The 14,551-nt window shown below is 39.6% G+C and overlaps 1 protein-coding gene across 8 annotated transcripts in view; it reads left to right on the top strand.

Annotated features, from left to right (window-relative positions):
• The window catches only part of HTR4 (5-hydroxytryptamine receptor 4), a 154,838-nt gene that overhangs the window by 5,936 nt on the left and 134,351 nt on the right, over nt 1-14,551 (top strand). For all 8 annotated transcript variants that reach the window (XM_074313739.1, XM_074313738.1, XM_019734368.2 and 5 more), the window contains exon 2: nt 11,053-11,125. In XM_074313739.1, coding sequence (XP_074169840.1) covers nt 11,100-11,125 — 26 coding nt within the window. In that variant the 5' untranslated portion in view covers nt 11,053-11,099. The remainder of the gene's footprint in view (nt 1-11,052; nt 11,126-14,551) is intronic.

Raw genomic sequence — 14,551 nt, 5'->3', positions numbered from 1 at the left:
ATGTCAGAGACAGGATTTGATTTCAGGTTTGAATCCAAATCCAGTGCTTTTCTCCTACCAAAAGGATGTTTGATCGAGAAACATCTATTTTCTTTTCAGGGTCACCCCATCATCACCACCACCATGTTCGGCATTCCTGCGTAGGGTTCTGCTGTTTCCATTCATGCATACGGTACCTCTTGGTTTCTGATACGTATATGGCTGCATCCTGGTTCCTCTCTGTCCACTTGGATTCTATGTCATGTGGCCTGGCTTCTCATTCTGCTCATTCATGTCAGGTCTCTGGCTCACCTCACACTACTCTGACTTGTTCTACAATTAATATTTTACTAACTTTCTTTACCATATTTCTATCTATCCACCTCTCCACTCATCATTCCATTTTGGGGATGATTTCAAAGTATGTTTCTGTTTCTTATTCTCGTTTTTATAATTGGGAAACTGCAACCAAGTCAGTTGACCTGACTTGCCCAAGGTCACCACCTCCTGAGGAGATAGGTGATGGAGCTGGCATTTAACACTGGCAGTCTGATTCCCCAAATCACTTTTAGCCACCAAGTAGCATTGTACCTCCTGGAAGGGGAGAGAGAAAGATTCATTCAAGGTCAGTCAGTGGCAGGGTAATGACCAGCACCAGGAGGTCTGATTCTCAAGCTCCTGAAATTTCCATTACCTTGATCCATGATAAATAGTTCATTTTTCAAGCAGAAACAGTGTTTCCCTTGCTCTGCAAAGACCTTCAGATTTGGCACTTTACAACCTTCCTAGATATCCGGAAAATCTGATTTTTGGCATAGATCATTTTGCAAAACTAATATACTCTTTCTTCCTTATCAACATTTAAAAGGAATTTCTGGAAATGACAAGCTGGGAAATTACTATTTCAGATAACTTTTTACAATGTTTACAGGACTTCCCATATGTTACCTTATTTGAACTTTATGAGTAGTAGCAAATCTGCAAGACAGGTGGGCTGGCTAGCTTAACCACATTGAGCAGCTGGAGACCTGGGGCTTATAGAAGCGAAATGAGGAACTCAGAGTCACATGGTGCTGAAAGGAAAGTCGTGCCTTGGTAAAAAACGTATCCTCTTTCAAGTGCCAGCAGACATTCTGTAGGCTTTAAGGAGCTCCATAAATATCTAGTTAATAAAATTGTGCTGGAAAAGTTGAGATGGGGGACTATTGAGATATGGATCCTTTATGAGCTAACTTAACTACTAAGTTAAGGGTCTGGGATCTGAAAACACTGCAGTGTGGCTGTGGGGACAGAGCCCCAGAGAGCAGTTTCTAGGCTCTCGGCCTCATATGGAAAGGTGCTGGCTCAGGTAGTAGATGGTCATCAGCTGTGACTAGTTGGTCATCAGCTGTAGCCAGTTAGCCATTAGCCACTGATATAACTGCTGCGACTGAACTAGCAAGTGCGGATTGTAGTTGGTGAAGGGTTGGTTGGTTGGCTAGCAGACAAGCGCAGATTGCAGTAGGCAAGGGAGTTGGTTGGTTGGCAGAGAAGCAGACGGTGGGTTGCGGATCATGTTGATCCTACCTCCTGTGTCTCGCCCGGCCGCCAGCGAGACTGGGTTGCAGGAAGACCCCCCCCCATGGGGTACTGGTGGATGTTTGCGTTTGTGTCTCGACCAGCCGCCATCGAGAATATGGTGGTATGACTCTCCTACCCATGGCTCCGTGGGTGCTCCTTTTTGGCCTCACCATGTCCTGCGTTCTTGTGAGGGGAGGGGGACCACAGACCCCGCATGACAGTGGCTTTGCATGGTGTCTCCTTTCTGTGCCTCAGTTTCTTCGTTTGTGAAGTGGGGACAATTGCAATACTCCATAGCGTGATGTGAAGATGAAATGAGGTAACACATGTGGTAAGTTTGGTACTTAGTATGTGTTCAACAAATATCAGTTATAGAAATGTGTCATTATTCCTCTCCTGTTTCCTCTCTGGGATTCTTCTCTTCTTTGTTACATGGGTCCCTCTAAAATGTACGGGTATAGTTTTATCTTTTTCCTGAGGGGTTTGTTTGGGAACTGTTGGAAGGAGATTTTGGACAGCAGTCTTTTGGGAGGTGACATCTTATTAATCCAGGAAAGATGCAGATTCTGCTCCAGAATTTCCATCTAAGCTGTAAATAGTCCGTGTCCTTCAAGATTGCATGGGGATGCTTAATTGGGTCTGATAATCAGCACATGATCTCTGAGACAGAGAGTTCTGTATAAACTGTTTCCTAATCCAGGAGGCTCAGAAGAAAGAGAAGAGTGAGGACAGAAGAGGTAGAATGCTGGCAGAGACTTTTTCCCCTTAGCATGCACAGAAAAGACTGTAATCCAGGTCTTTCAGCCAATGAAGCATTTAAACAGATATGGAAAAACTGTCCAAGAGGATTTCAGAAGGATGTGCTCACCTGTGTGGGTTGTGCTCCATTCTCACAGTGTTTCCCAAACTGCTCTCCATGAACGATCTCTACCAGAATCACTGGGACATTTCTTTGTTAAAATGCAGATACCTGGACCTACTGATTGAGAGAGGCTTCGAGGGAGGCACCCAAATCTGCAGTTTTGCAAGTGATTTTTAGGTATTCTAATGTTTGAGAAACACTGCTGTCTGCAGCATAATGCTGCAAGGTTCAAAACACTAATTGTGAAAGCGGTTTAGATAGAATGCAAATTTGGCTTGACCTGCCCCCAATTCTAGGCCCGTGAAATCAGTGGTGACAAAACCCTTTAGGCATTCTCAGTCTCAGCTTTCAGGGGCCTCTCCTATAGAGAAGAGGAATAATTTCTGTAACCGCATCCAAGAGTAGGGGAGCTCAGCCCCTAGCTGTATTGCTGCCTTTGTAGAGAAGCAGAGTAGGAAATGTCCAGCCTCCAAGGACTGGGACACTGCCACGCTGGAGACCACCTTGTTACGATAGCTGGCCAACATTATATTGTGAACTCACTGGACACCTGCTTTGTAATTATTCATTTCATTTATTTTTTGCCATGACCTTTTCAGGTTAGTATTATGCTTATCCCCATTATACAGATGAGGCCACTAAGGCTAAGAAACTACGTAATTTGTTCTAAGACATACTGGTATTTGATAAAACTAGGACTGATTCCAAGGCTGTGCTTTGAATCAGGGACGGGCAAACTATCTGATCAGCTGCCTGGTTTTTGTATGGCCTGGGAGCTGAGTTTTTACATATTTTAATTGTTGAAAAAAAACGAAAGAATATTATTTTGTGACAAGTGAAAATGATATGAAATTCAAATCAGTGTCCATAAATACATTTTATTGGAAAGCAGCCATGCTCATTCATTTACATATTGTCTGTGCCTGTTTGCACACTACAACAGCAAATTAGAGTAGTTGTGATAATGACCTTATGCTCCGAAAAGCCTACAATATTTGCTAAATGGTCTTTTGCATAAAAAATGTGCCAACCTCTGCTTTAAACCACTATGCCAGTGTTTCCCAAACTCCAATCTTTTGAGTACTGCCTTTGTAATTCTTGCCACCTTCTCGTGCCATCTGGAGCATTATCTGCATAGCACTTTTCTTTAGATCAATTAGTTTTCCTTAAATAAATTTGTTTTATTTTCCAAAGAAACAAAAATGTAAGTGGAAACCAGTACCAACTGCAAGAAATAGAAGGTAATTGCACAAACAAATGCAACACACACAAAACAGTGTCTCAGCTTGTAGTTCCGGCAGTGGGAGCAGACACTGTCTCTGTCCCTCCCATTTTCTTGCAGATCCCCTCACCATATCTCTGTACGCCTTTAGGGGACTGCCCTCACTCTGCTGGAATTGACTGTTTTGCTCATAAGCACAGTTAGCTGGAGGTGCTTGGGAATCTGTGTCGCCCTGTGGACAGCACTTAATTAATGAATGATAAGTGTGGGAGTATCAGTACCCCAATTCCCTCCCCACTTGTCCACGATAATGCTGCCCGTATGTTTTACACCGTTTCCCTTCCCTTCTGGATTAAGCTTCAGTGGCTTCACACATTCCTCATTGGCTGCCTTTCATTCCCTTCCCTGTATCATCACCCGTCAGCCAGCTAAATAAACTATGTGCACTTATGTAATCCTCTCCTTAAGATCTGCTTCTTGGGGAGACCCCAGTAAGACAATAGTGTTTCTCACAAAAGACTGTGAGCCCGAGACCTGTTCTTTATTATGAAAAACGAGATTAACAAATACCAGGAAGGATTCAAAGATAAGCTAACACTTATGTGAGTCCCTTTCTTCAACGTAAATAATTGTGATTAAAATAGAAAATGAAAAGAAAAGGCATTTTTCATCTCTGATAGCACTAACGCCCCACCTACAACCCAATGTCATGTGCTTTCTTCAGTGGCATGAGAACCACACTTGGGAAATTGATGTTTTACCTTAAAGCGTGGTCCCCACACCAACAGCATCAGCAATTCCTGGGAACTTATTAGAAATGAAAATTCACCACTCTAGACCTACTGAATCAGAACCTTGGGGGTGGGGCCCAGCCGATGTGTTTTAACAGGCCTCAGGGTGGTTTTTATGCACGTTTAAACTTGAGAACTAAACAGTCTCTGAATTTAGTTCTGCTCTCATTGCATTCCTGGATTTCATTGAACTCGGAATCATCCAAGACTTGCTTCCTCCCCTCAAACGTGACTGTCTGATGGTTTTCTGGCTTCTGTTTGAGCCTCCCACTGGGATGGACATTGTCGCTTGCCACGGCACACAGGTCAATAATTGGACAGCTGTGCTGTGGGGTCATCTACCTCATAGTGAATCTCAAACTCTTCAGACCTACGCTCGTCTCTCCTTTGGAGACACAACAACAAGGCTAATTCCTTCTCTCATTATCAAATAGAACTTTCATGTTATGTCATGCTAGTCATTTAACAGATACTGATCACATACTGTGTCTCTTTCCTCATAGAACCTGTTGCCAAATTCGGACTCAGACATTAATCAAGTGATCAAAAAAGTAAATACATGAATAAATGCCCCCTGAATGTTCTTTTTTCCTTCATGAAATATCCAGAGCCATACTTCACTGGATCTGGTTTCTTGTAACCTCACAACCCAGGTCACACTCTTTGGAGGATAGATTGGGTATGTCTGTTTATGCCTGTTTAATATTCTTTCATTGGGTAAGGGCTGTTTTAAATATCAGGTTTTTTGTTTCTGTTTTTTTTTTCTTCTTTTTTTGACAAAGGGGCTAACTTCCTAGCTGAGATATATATCTAGATATATATATATATATATATATATATATATATATATATATATATATTTATATGTATATATATATATATATACACACATATATACACACATATATATGTAGGTATGTATATATATATGTATATATATATACATATGTATACACACATATACATATATATGTATGTGTGTGTGTTTGTGTGTGTATATATATATGACCCAGGAAGACTATTTTCTTAGTTATTTTGAAAAAAGTTAAAAGCCATTTTTGCATCTTAATTGAACATGTCAGCCTGGTTGTCCCGTAAGTGTAACTGAATTGACATCTATATGGATTTTATGGAAATAAAATGGCTAGAAGCTTTTATTCAGGACTAAATCTTTCTAGATGATTTAGCACAAATGGCATTTTGACTACCACCCCTAGAACGAGATACTTGGCAAATGAAGGTCCAGCTTCTGGAACGCAGGCTCTTTTTTTCTTTTTTAAATGGCTTACATTTTCACTTGTACACTACCATTTAGATGTCTATATAAATAAACAAATAATATGATTTTTTCTGGGGTAATTTACAGGGAATAATTCTTTTAAAGAGTATGTATTAACTGATTAAGGTATTAACCAAAATTAAAAAGCCAAAATGAGAGGCAACAAGTGTTTACTTGGGATCAAAGAATTGCGACTAGGGGAGCACAGATTTAGGCAGAAACCCAAACAGTGTCCCAATTACAGGGTGAAGGTGTAGAAAAGAAGAGGAATAATAACATAAAAAAGAAAGAATTCCTATCGATGCTGATAAACTGAGCTATTCTTGCTATACATTATTGGTTACTGGCTCTATTTTTAGATAGAGAGAGTCCCTAATGATCAGTCCTTATGTCTACTTTCCTGCTGGTTTTATAAACAATTGTTTGTAAGACAATGTTGGTTTGGCCCAGTCCAAGGATCTGGTCCAGTTCAAACAGTCTTGTCGATGTAAGAATGTCCAAAACTGTAGAGAATTTTTTGAAAAAATGTACTTGAGCCAAACAGAGGCTATGCCTGGAAGCAAGATCTCAACAGACGAGAAAAATACTTAGAATGATAGTTTGCAGCTTAGTTTATGCATTTGGAATTAGGGACATAATATAAGGAAGATTACATGAAGGTGGGAGGAAACACAGTGGGATTAGATTGCAGGAGAATTTACAAGATTATGTGCTCTTTTGAGGATTGTTTCTCTTCTGAGGGGTCTGAAAAGAGATATTTCAGAGGTGTGTTAACCTATCTTGTTTCCTCGAAAACCGAGGTACCACTGTATAATAATATACTATACTATAATATAATATATCAGGTCTTATATTAATTTTTGCTCCAAAAGACGCATTAGAGATGATGGTCCGGCTAGGTCTTATTTTCGGGGAAACACAGTAGATGCACAGAAACAATGGACAGGGCTGGCTTAAGGCAAAGATAAGCCTTTTAGTAAAGAAGTTGTAGGCCTCGGGTGTGACTACGCACCATGACCTACTTAGTTAGGAATTTATGATCAGATCACCCTGTGAGGTTACTTTTCATAGTATTCCTTTTTGTCTACAGTCTAAAGATTCAAGGATCAAGACATCCATGGCAGTTCCCCTAGAATGGCAGCTCCAACTTCATTTCGAAATGGCTCCATTTATGTCATTTTTCACATAGGTTAAAACCGAAAACCAAAAAACATTGCTGAGACAGCATTCTATAATTGCCAAATATTTTCTAGAAAACAAAGTCCAAGTAAATAACCAAGGAGAGGAATGAATTATTTTCTTCCTTTTAGTGAGGATTTCCACAGTTGTAATTTTTCAGGTGATCCAAGAGTTGTTTTCCCAGTGAAGTTTATTAGGAAATCATGGTCACCATGGGATGTAGAAGATGGTTTGGGGATTTGGGGATGCTTGTGTGTTTGATCCTGATGAGATTGTGTGTTTTCATGCATGTGGCCAGGAGTGGGTTAGAGCAATGAGGTAATGAGTGAGGCCTATGAGAAGCATTTGAATACCTAATGCTTCATAAGTATCTGGACTTATTTGATTTCCCATTATATTGCTCTTATTTTTGTCTCACCTGCTCAAGATGTCTGTGATTGTGCCTGTTTGAAATAGTATATGTGAATTGAGCATTCATCCTTTTTTAAAATTATAAAATGATTCAAAAACCTTTTCTTTTTTTTCTGGGAATATGGGAGGCAGAGATAACATGGATTATCACAGTCCTCCAATTTTAGCATTGGAAGAATCCCCAGCAGTCACCAAAATCACACGTCTCATTTAGATAGACGTCCTTAAACAGTTACCCACATGCTGCCTAAATGCCTCCAATGATGAGAAACTCAGCTCTTTGAAATTTCCTTTAACTTCTGTGAAGCTGTGATTGAAATTTCTGCCTTTGTTTACCCGGCCCAACACCCTCTAGCCCAGTCCATTCTACAGTTGGAGAAATTGAGACTCAGATTGGTGAACAAGCTTGTGAAAGGGAGCAGAATTTGCAACCAAAATATGTCTCTTTGGCATAAGGGTTATTTTAGGCTGATTATTCTTAAGAAACAGCAGACATAGGAAAAGCTCTGAAAACTGCATAGAAATTACGCTTTGTAAGAAACATCTACATTTATAAGGGAAATCTCCATTTGTCTCTCTTGGTACCAGGAAGAGAAGAATGACTCTAAAACTCTTGAAACTCTTATCAGTAGAGAAGGCAATGACTTAATCTGCATAACGACCTTACCCTTGTTTGCTGTGCTTTTCCTGGTAACTCCCCCTAACTATCTTAGCCCCCTGCCATCTTCTTTTGTCTTTAGCTGGACATGATTTTTAACGTGGTGGCTTGGGCATTTTGAAGAGTTACTCAGTTTTCTTGGGTCTCTCCCATGTATACAGGAGGTAAACATGTTGTTAAACTTGTTTGTCTTTTTCCTGTTTATCTGTCTTTTATTACAGGGGGTTCTCAGCCAAGCGCTTATAAGGGTAGAGGGAAAATTATTTTTCCTCCCCCACACCTGCGTAAGAATAGAAACCTTGAGTTAACAGGGTGGGGCTGTGAACCCAGGCCCAGTAATTCCTGGTCCAGTGCTCTTTCTATATGTCAGACTTCCACCCTCAATTTGGCAATTTAGGTAAATAATGTTTTACTTACTACTGACACTTGTCCAAAACAAAGGTATTGAAATAATGCCCTTTGATGTAGAAATTTAACCCATGTAGGCATACTCTATAAAGAAACGTGGTCAATTCATGCACAGTTATGCATGAATATCCATTATGCAGCCAAAACTAAAGAAAAAACAAAACAAAACAAAGTGCAGCAAAGCAAGCTGAGGTTATGACATAGCTCCAGGTTGGCAGATGTTGGCACTGTGCCAAACTACATCGATATTCGACTTGAATAGGTGGGGACAATTTACAAGTGAGTACTGTGCTCACACTTTTTATAATCGAGATGCAGCTACACACCTTCTGTTAACCATTAATGACTATTCCACAACAATCTTTCAGAGTATTCTGAATCAAAGAACAAGGTTAAAGATGGGATGTACTTACCTTTTGGGTAAGTACTTGCCCTTTAGGTATTTAAAATGTGCAAGCTAGAAAACTAGGGGTTGGAAGAAGCCTTGGGTGGCATAATAAGATGATCTCTTCCTCTTCTCCCTTTTTAAGGAAAGATCAGATTCTGAATGTATTCATCAAGGAGAAGACGCTCCAAGGAGTGTGACAGAGTTGTATGTTACTGTAACTTTTGTGACAGGAAGTATGTTTTGAATAATTCCAGTGGCTTGAGCTTGTCCTAGCCCTGAGAGAATACCGAGACCTTCATTTGTACCTCACGTGGTAGAAGGGTTTATTTGACTCCCTCCTCCACCTCTTTTCCAGGACTTGCTATGTTATTTTTCTGGTTATAATTATCTAGGACTGTTTCTCTGAAGAAGACCAATAATGGAGGGTATCACTCTTTGTCCCTTTATCCAGGTGGTAGGATATAGCATGATTATCACTAAAACACACGCACACTCATGTGCATATATACACACACAGTGTCTAACTGAATTCCAAATTGACAACTTTTAGAAGTGACAGAGCTTGTACTTGAGCATAGGAGATGCGCTCAGTTGATGATTATCAATTAACTAGGTAGTGTTAAGGAGCTAGAAATGTAAGTATGCAAGATAAAAGCACTGGTTCCTTGCATACTCCTCTCACTCTGTGCGATCTTCCTGACAAGAGGTGTCTCTGTAATCGTGGTTCTGATTAGTTATCCCTGGTGAACACTGCAGAAAATAGTGGACTATGAGTGATCAATTAAATCAAGATAAGCACTGTTCACCAACTTGTCTTTTGTCAACTCTAACAAAATGTATGCTGTCTCACTGGCTTGCTAAAGAGCAATCATTTTCAGTGGAATTGGATATGATTACTTCAGGAATGATTTTAGGTAGAGGAGGAAAGAGGATGGAACTTCGTCACTTTGATTGTTAGGGCTTTGTACTTAAGTATTTCAAATAAAAGATTATTCCATATTCAAAACGTAAAAGAGAAGTGGACAAAGCTACTTTGCTTGAGGTCAGAGTCTAGGTTCAGAGTCCTGTAGGCTGAGCCTTCTCCACACCTGCCACAGATGTAGAAATGCCCACAGGCACCCATGTTCATCTTAGAGGCTCTAAAGAGCGAACATTGAAAAACCCCGAGAGATCTGTATCCTTTCCAGATCTGGTGGTCTGCCATTCTCTTCCTGGCTACCAGGCATATGTGTTTGGTCCACCCTGACCAAAGCATCCAAGGGTCCAGGCTGAGGTTCATAGTTCTGTTATGTAAACAGATTTACAGTTTCTTCTTGGTTAGATTTGATTAATAAATCAGCAGATGGAATGATAGAATATCAGAGCCAGAAATGAACCCAGAGTCATCTCTTCCAATCCTGTCTGTTTATTGAGAAGAGGGTGATGAAGCTTAGAATGAAAAAGGAACTTGCTCAGGGTAATGCCAGGAGAAACAGACCAAGCTCTTCTGCCTCTGCATTCTCTGAGTCATTGTGTTGTGGAACAAATGTGATGAAAAATAGGAATTCTTCTGAAAAAAATGCAACTGTAAAGTCAGTTAAGACTGCCGATTTGGTGGAGATCTGTAGGTGTCCGTCTACTAACCGGTGTAGGGTCTTCTGAAAGTCTGTGCTAGAGGAACTTCTGGTAGTTTGAAAGTTAACTCCCCTTCGACTGGGAGTTCTTAGCCTGGGGTTCATGGATGGGCCTCAAGGAATTGTGGGCTCCCCAGAAAGTGTGTATGTATGTTCAGGCACGTCCATGTTTTTCTGGGCAGAGAGTTCTCAAGAGCGTGCTAGATTCTCAAAGGGGTATGTGATTACCCACCCTCAAAAAGGGTAAATGAAAAATAAAACCCTGAAAATCCTCACAGTAGGAAACAAAATGACTGACCATTTTAGGCAATGTATTGTTTTAATCATAACAATGTACGTACCTATTTTCACTAGCTAGTGTCCTAATGTAGATCATATGTATATAAATAAGCTATGTTTCCGAGAAGAGCAAAAAATAACAAATAAACTGATTAACACAGAGTAAAAAGAAGTACCTGTAGGTTTTAATCTCCAGATTAGTAAAACGTAAAGAAACTTTTGCAAAACTCAGCTGTACCATACCTCAATATGCCAGTAGCTTTTTGCCGTAGTATTGTTTATTAAATACTTTTTTGATACTCTGTAAAATAAAAGTCTTAATAAATAGGAAACAATGATTATTTGACATTTTTCCTTTAACAAAGACTTTTATTTTCTTGCATTACCTTATGGTCTAACCTCTTATTTATTCCCACATTATAGGACCCCGTGGGCACTGACTTCCAACTCACCCATGCCTATTTCCTGTAATGGACGAACTTGATGCTAATGTGAGGTATGTGACATTTCTGTACATATTATGGTGTAAATTATGGTTATTTGAACTATAAGACCTCTGAACAATCTATGATAGTAGAGTTAGAAAGCTAATAGGTATGGATTTTCTTCAACGTTTTGTATATAATCACGAGTGTGTTTCTGTTTAATTATAAGTGTTTTTTTCACTTCTGCTTAAATAATCAATAGGGCTATAAATGTTTCCGAAGTCTATACTAAAAGTCTGCACTATGGGTGATGGTGTTATAGTAAAGTAGATATTCATCTCTGTAATAGGAAGAAAGAAGTTGTATTGAAATAGTGTAAAAATAGCTTAAGACTATCTGTACATCTAAACTTTGAATATACACTTAAGTAGTGATTTATAGCAGGTTCTTGTTTGCCCACTTCTTTTTTGCAGCCAGGTCGTTAGATTATGTGACATGCTAGTTGCATGCTGTAGTTATGTAAAGTTATGGAAATGGTTTATGCTTTGTTTTCCTGTAATTTCCTGCCACCTGTGGATACCAAACAATAGGATGGCTCCTAAGAAAGTTATTTCTTTAAAGGCTTGTTGCATTTTATGTAGCACAACAGAATAGGGCAAGAAACTTGCATTCAATAAGACTTACATGTTGTGGATTGGCATTTGAGTCTGAGAACTAGACATGGATACCAGTCGCTGGAAGACATTCTAAAAAAATACATTCCTGATGTAATCACAGGACAATGTTACTTTCACTTGAGACCTGTAGAAAAGCACGTTTCAGGTATAGATCAGGGGCATTGTGCCTCTGAGTGTGATGTAGTAGAATGCTGTGACAAAAGGGAGTTGTCAAATGTCTTGATGCAAACTCTAGTGAGATGTGACTTGAGTTGCAAAAATGCACTATCACCCCAAACCCGGGAAATCCTTAAGGGTGGAATGTGTTTCACGCATAATCCCTGGCACGTGGTGGGTATGTACTAAAGGGTGTTGAACAGCCAGTCGTTGCTGTTACTACATGTATTCCCAACAGGGCTGTGTTCTACTACACCTAGATATGCAAAGAGTCTCTGACTATTTAGCAATAAAACATTTTACACTCTCAATAGAGGCATCGTGGACTTTGTTATTTGCCCAACGCACTGACTTGGTTCAGAGTCTTAGGACTTTAACACAAATTTTTTAGGCTGGTGCCATGTGTTTATTTTTCCTCTGAAAGTTTGTGATGTTATTTGTACAGTGAAAGCAGGGTGGAACCTAGAGAATCTCAATTTTATTTTTGATAATTGAAAGGTCAAAGTGAGCAATATCGATGGTGAGAAGTTATGAAATTGTTTTGAGTTTCAGACACTGTATAAAACTGCATTAGTTGGTTAAAATGCACTTCTTTTTGGATAACTCAGATAATATGATCCCTCAGATTTCTAGCTTTTCAACATTTATTTATAGCAGCATTGGATTCAAATGGCAGAATACGATTCAATTAAATGAACATTAGCCTCGTGTGCTGTGGAATAATAGCGCAGGATACAAGATAACATCGCTCTCCAGAATCTTGTCTCTGGACTATTCTCTCTATCAGGTTTCTAACTTGATCCCATCACCACGTGTCATCCTCACCCACTCCCTCTCTCTCCACAAGATTGGTAATATGCAAATGCCACAGACTTTCCACCTTCTTCCTCCTCAGTCCAGCTTCTGGGTGTCCATGGTCAAGGACGCATATTAGGTTGCCATTTACAAATTGTGGTGCATGGATCACTAATAAAACGTATTTTTAGGTGGTATATGAACATGGTTTTATATGCTTTGAAGATAAGAAAATGAGAGGAGGGAGAAGGTTGGAGAAGAGAGAAGTTTCAAAGAATTTGAGCTGTTCTCGGAAAGGGTGAAACATCCAGTGGCATGGTGGCTATAAAGGACTTTGAGAGTAGTTAGGTTGCAGGTTGCATATCTTTGTTTGTTTGTTTGTTTTAAATGTGTATGATGTATATGCTGACCACTCCCAGGATCCAGCTTTTCAGCAAAACTTTTCAACTTGGCTACGAATTGAGTGTTGAATGTCTATTATGTGTGAAGGCATCATGAGCTATAAGCTTAACATGTATCATCTTATTTAATTTTTAAGACAATCCTATGAGGTACATGCTATTGTTATTCCCATTTCACAATGTGTGGTAACTAAGGCACAAAGAGGTCAAGTAACCTGCTCAAGGTCATATAACCACACTGCCTCCTACTGTACTACAAATATCTTATGTGACCGTGCATGTGTGTGTGCATGTGTATTGGTGAGATGGTTGACATTCCTGTCTGGGTAAATGTGATTTGGAAGAGAGAATGCATGTGTGAGAATGGACACCCGAAAGGCACAGGATGGCAGAAGACAACAAGTGCCTGGGGAAATTTCAGAAATCTGAGAGAAAGCGTTAGACCTGTCTGCGCTGTAGAATTGAGAGGCTCCAGTCAATTTTTTGCAGATATCAAGGGACAGAGAGGTCCTAATTGACATTTAGGGCTAAATAAAATGTCTTACATTTAAGTATTTTGTCAGACCATACTGGCCATTTCATTTTTTGTTTGTTTTGTTTCATTTAATTGAGTTTGCTAATTCCATTTGATCTTTATTATTATATATCTATCAATATTCTTGGCTACAAGCATCAGAAACTAACTTGCTAACATATTCAAAGGTAATTCGGAGAAGCTACAATGTGCAAGCTCAAAGAATTAAGGAGGAAGTGCTGGAGGTCAGGACTTGGGTTTAGAAACTGATGTCCTAGGTATAAACAAGAACATTGGGAGTTCCAATAGAGCTCAGAAGTGGCCAACCAGAGGAAGAAGTGGTCAGTACATTTCTGCATTGTGGACAATGTCTAGCCATTTCCTCTTTCTATATACTGCTCAAGAGTCAGAGTCCTGGGAGATGACATCTGATTGGTCAAGCCAAGTCATGTGACCACTTACTATCCAGCTTTCATAATGGGAGGCAGGTACTGCTTAGGAAGATGACATACAATGGAGGAAAGTTTAGTCCTCTAAAGAAATAGGTGCTTTTTAGGGAGGGGAAATGGAGACCGGATAGAAAAATATGACCAATGTCAAACTCCATGTTTTTTGTAGCAGTTGGAGTTATCTATGTTTTCAAATAATGTTGCTCCACGTATAAATAAAGGTAAGTCAGGGTTCCTTAATCTGTTTGCTATACTTTCACTAAGCACCTGAACTACATGCCAGGAAGTTAACATTAAGTGCCTATTCTTAAGGATCCCATGGTCTAGCTAGAAGATGATCAAACAAATAGAATTTAATACAATGACAAAAGAACCTTAATAGTGAGGTATACAGTGAGCTATGTTTTCAGTGAACTATAAGGTAGGACTGAAAAAAAAAAAAGAAAAAAGAAAGAAAAAAGAAACACGAGGGCTTGGTTTTAGAAATATGAGAAGCAGTACCAGT

Source organism: Rhinolophus sinicus, linkage group LG10 (assembly GCF_036562045.2).
Source record: "Rhinolophus sinicus isolate RSC01 linkage group LG10, ASM3656204v1, whole genome shotgun sequence".
In the NCBI taxonomy this organism is placed as follows: domain Eukaryota; kingdom Metazoa; phylum Chordata; class Mammalia; order Chiroptera; family Rhinolophidae; genus Rhinolophus; species Rhinolophus sinicus.
Note: the sequence above shows the minus strand (reverse complement) of the source record. Positions and strands in the feature narration are given on the sequence as shown.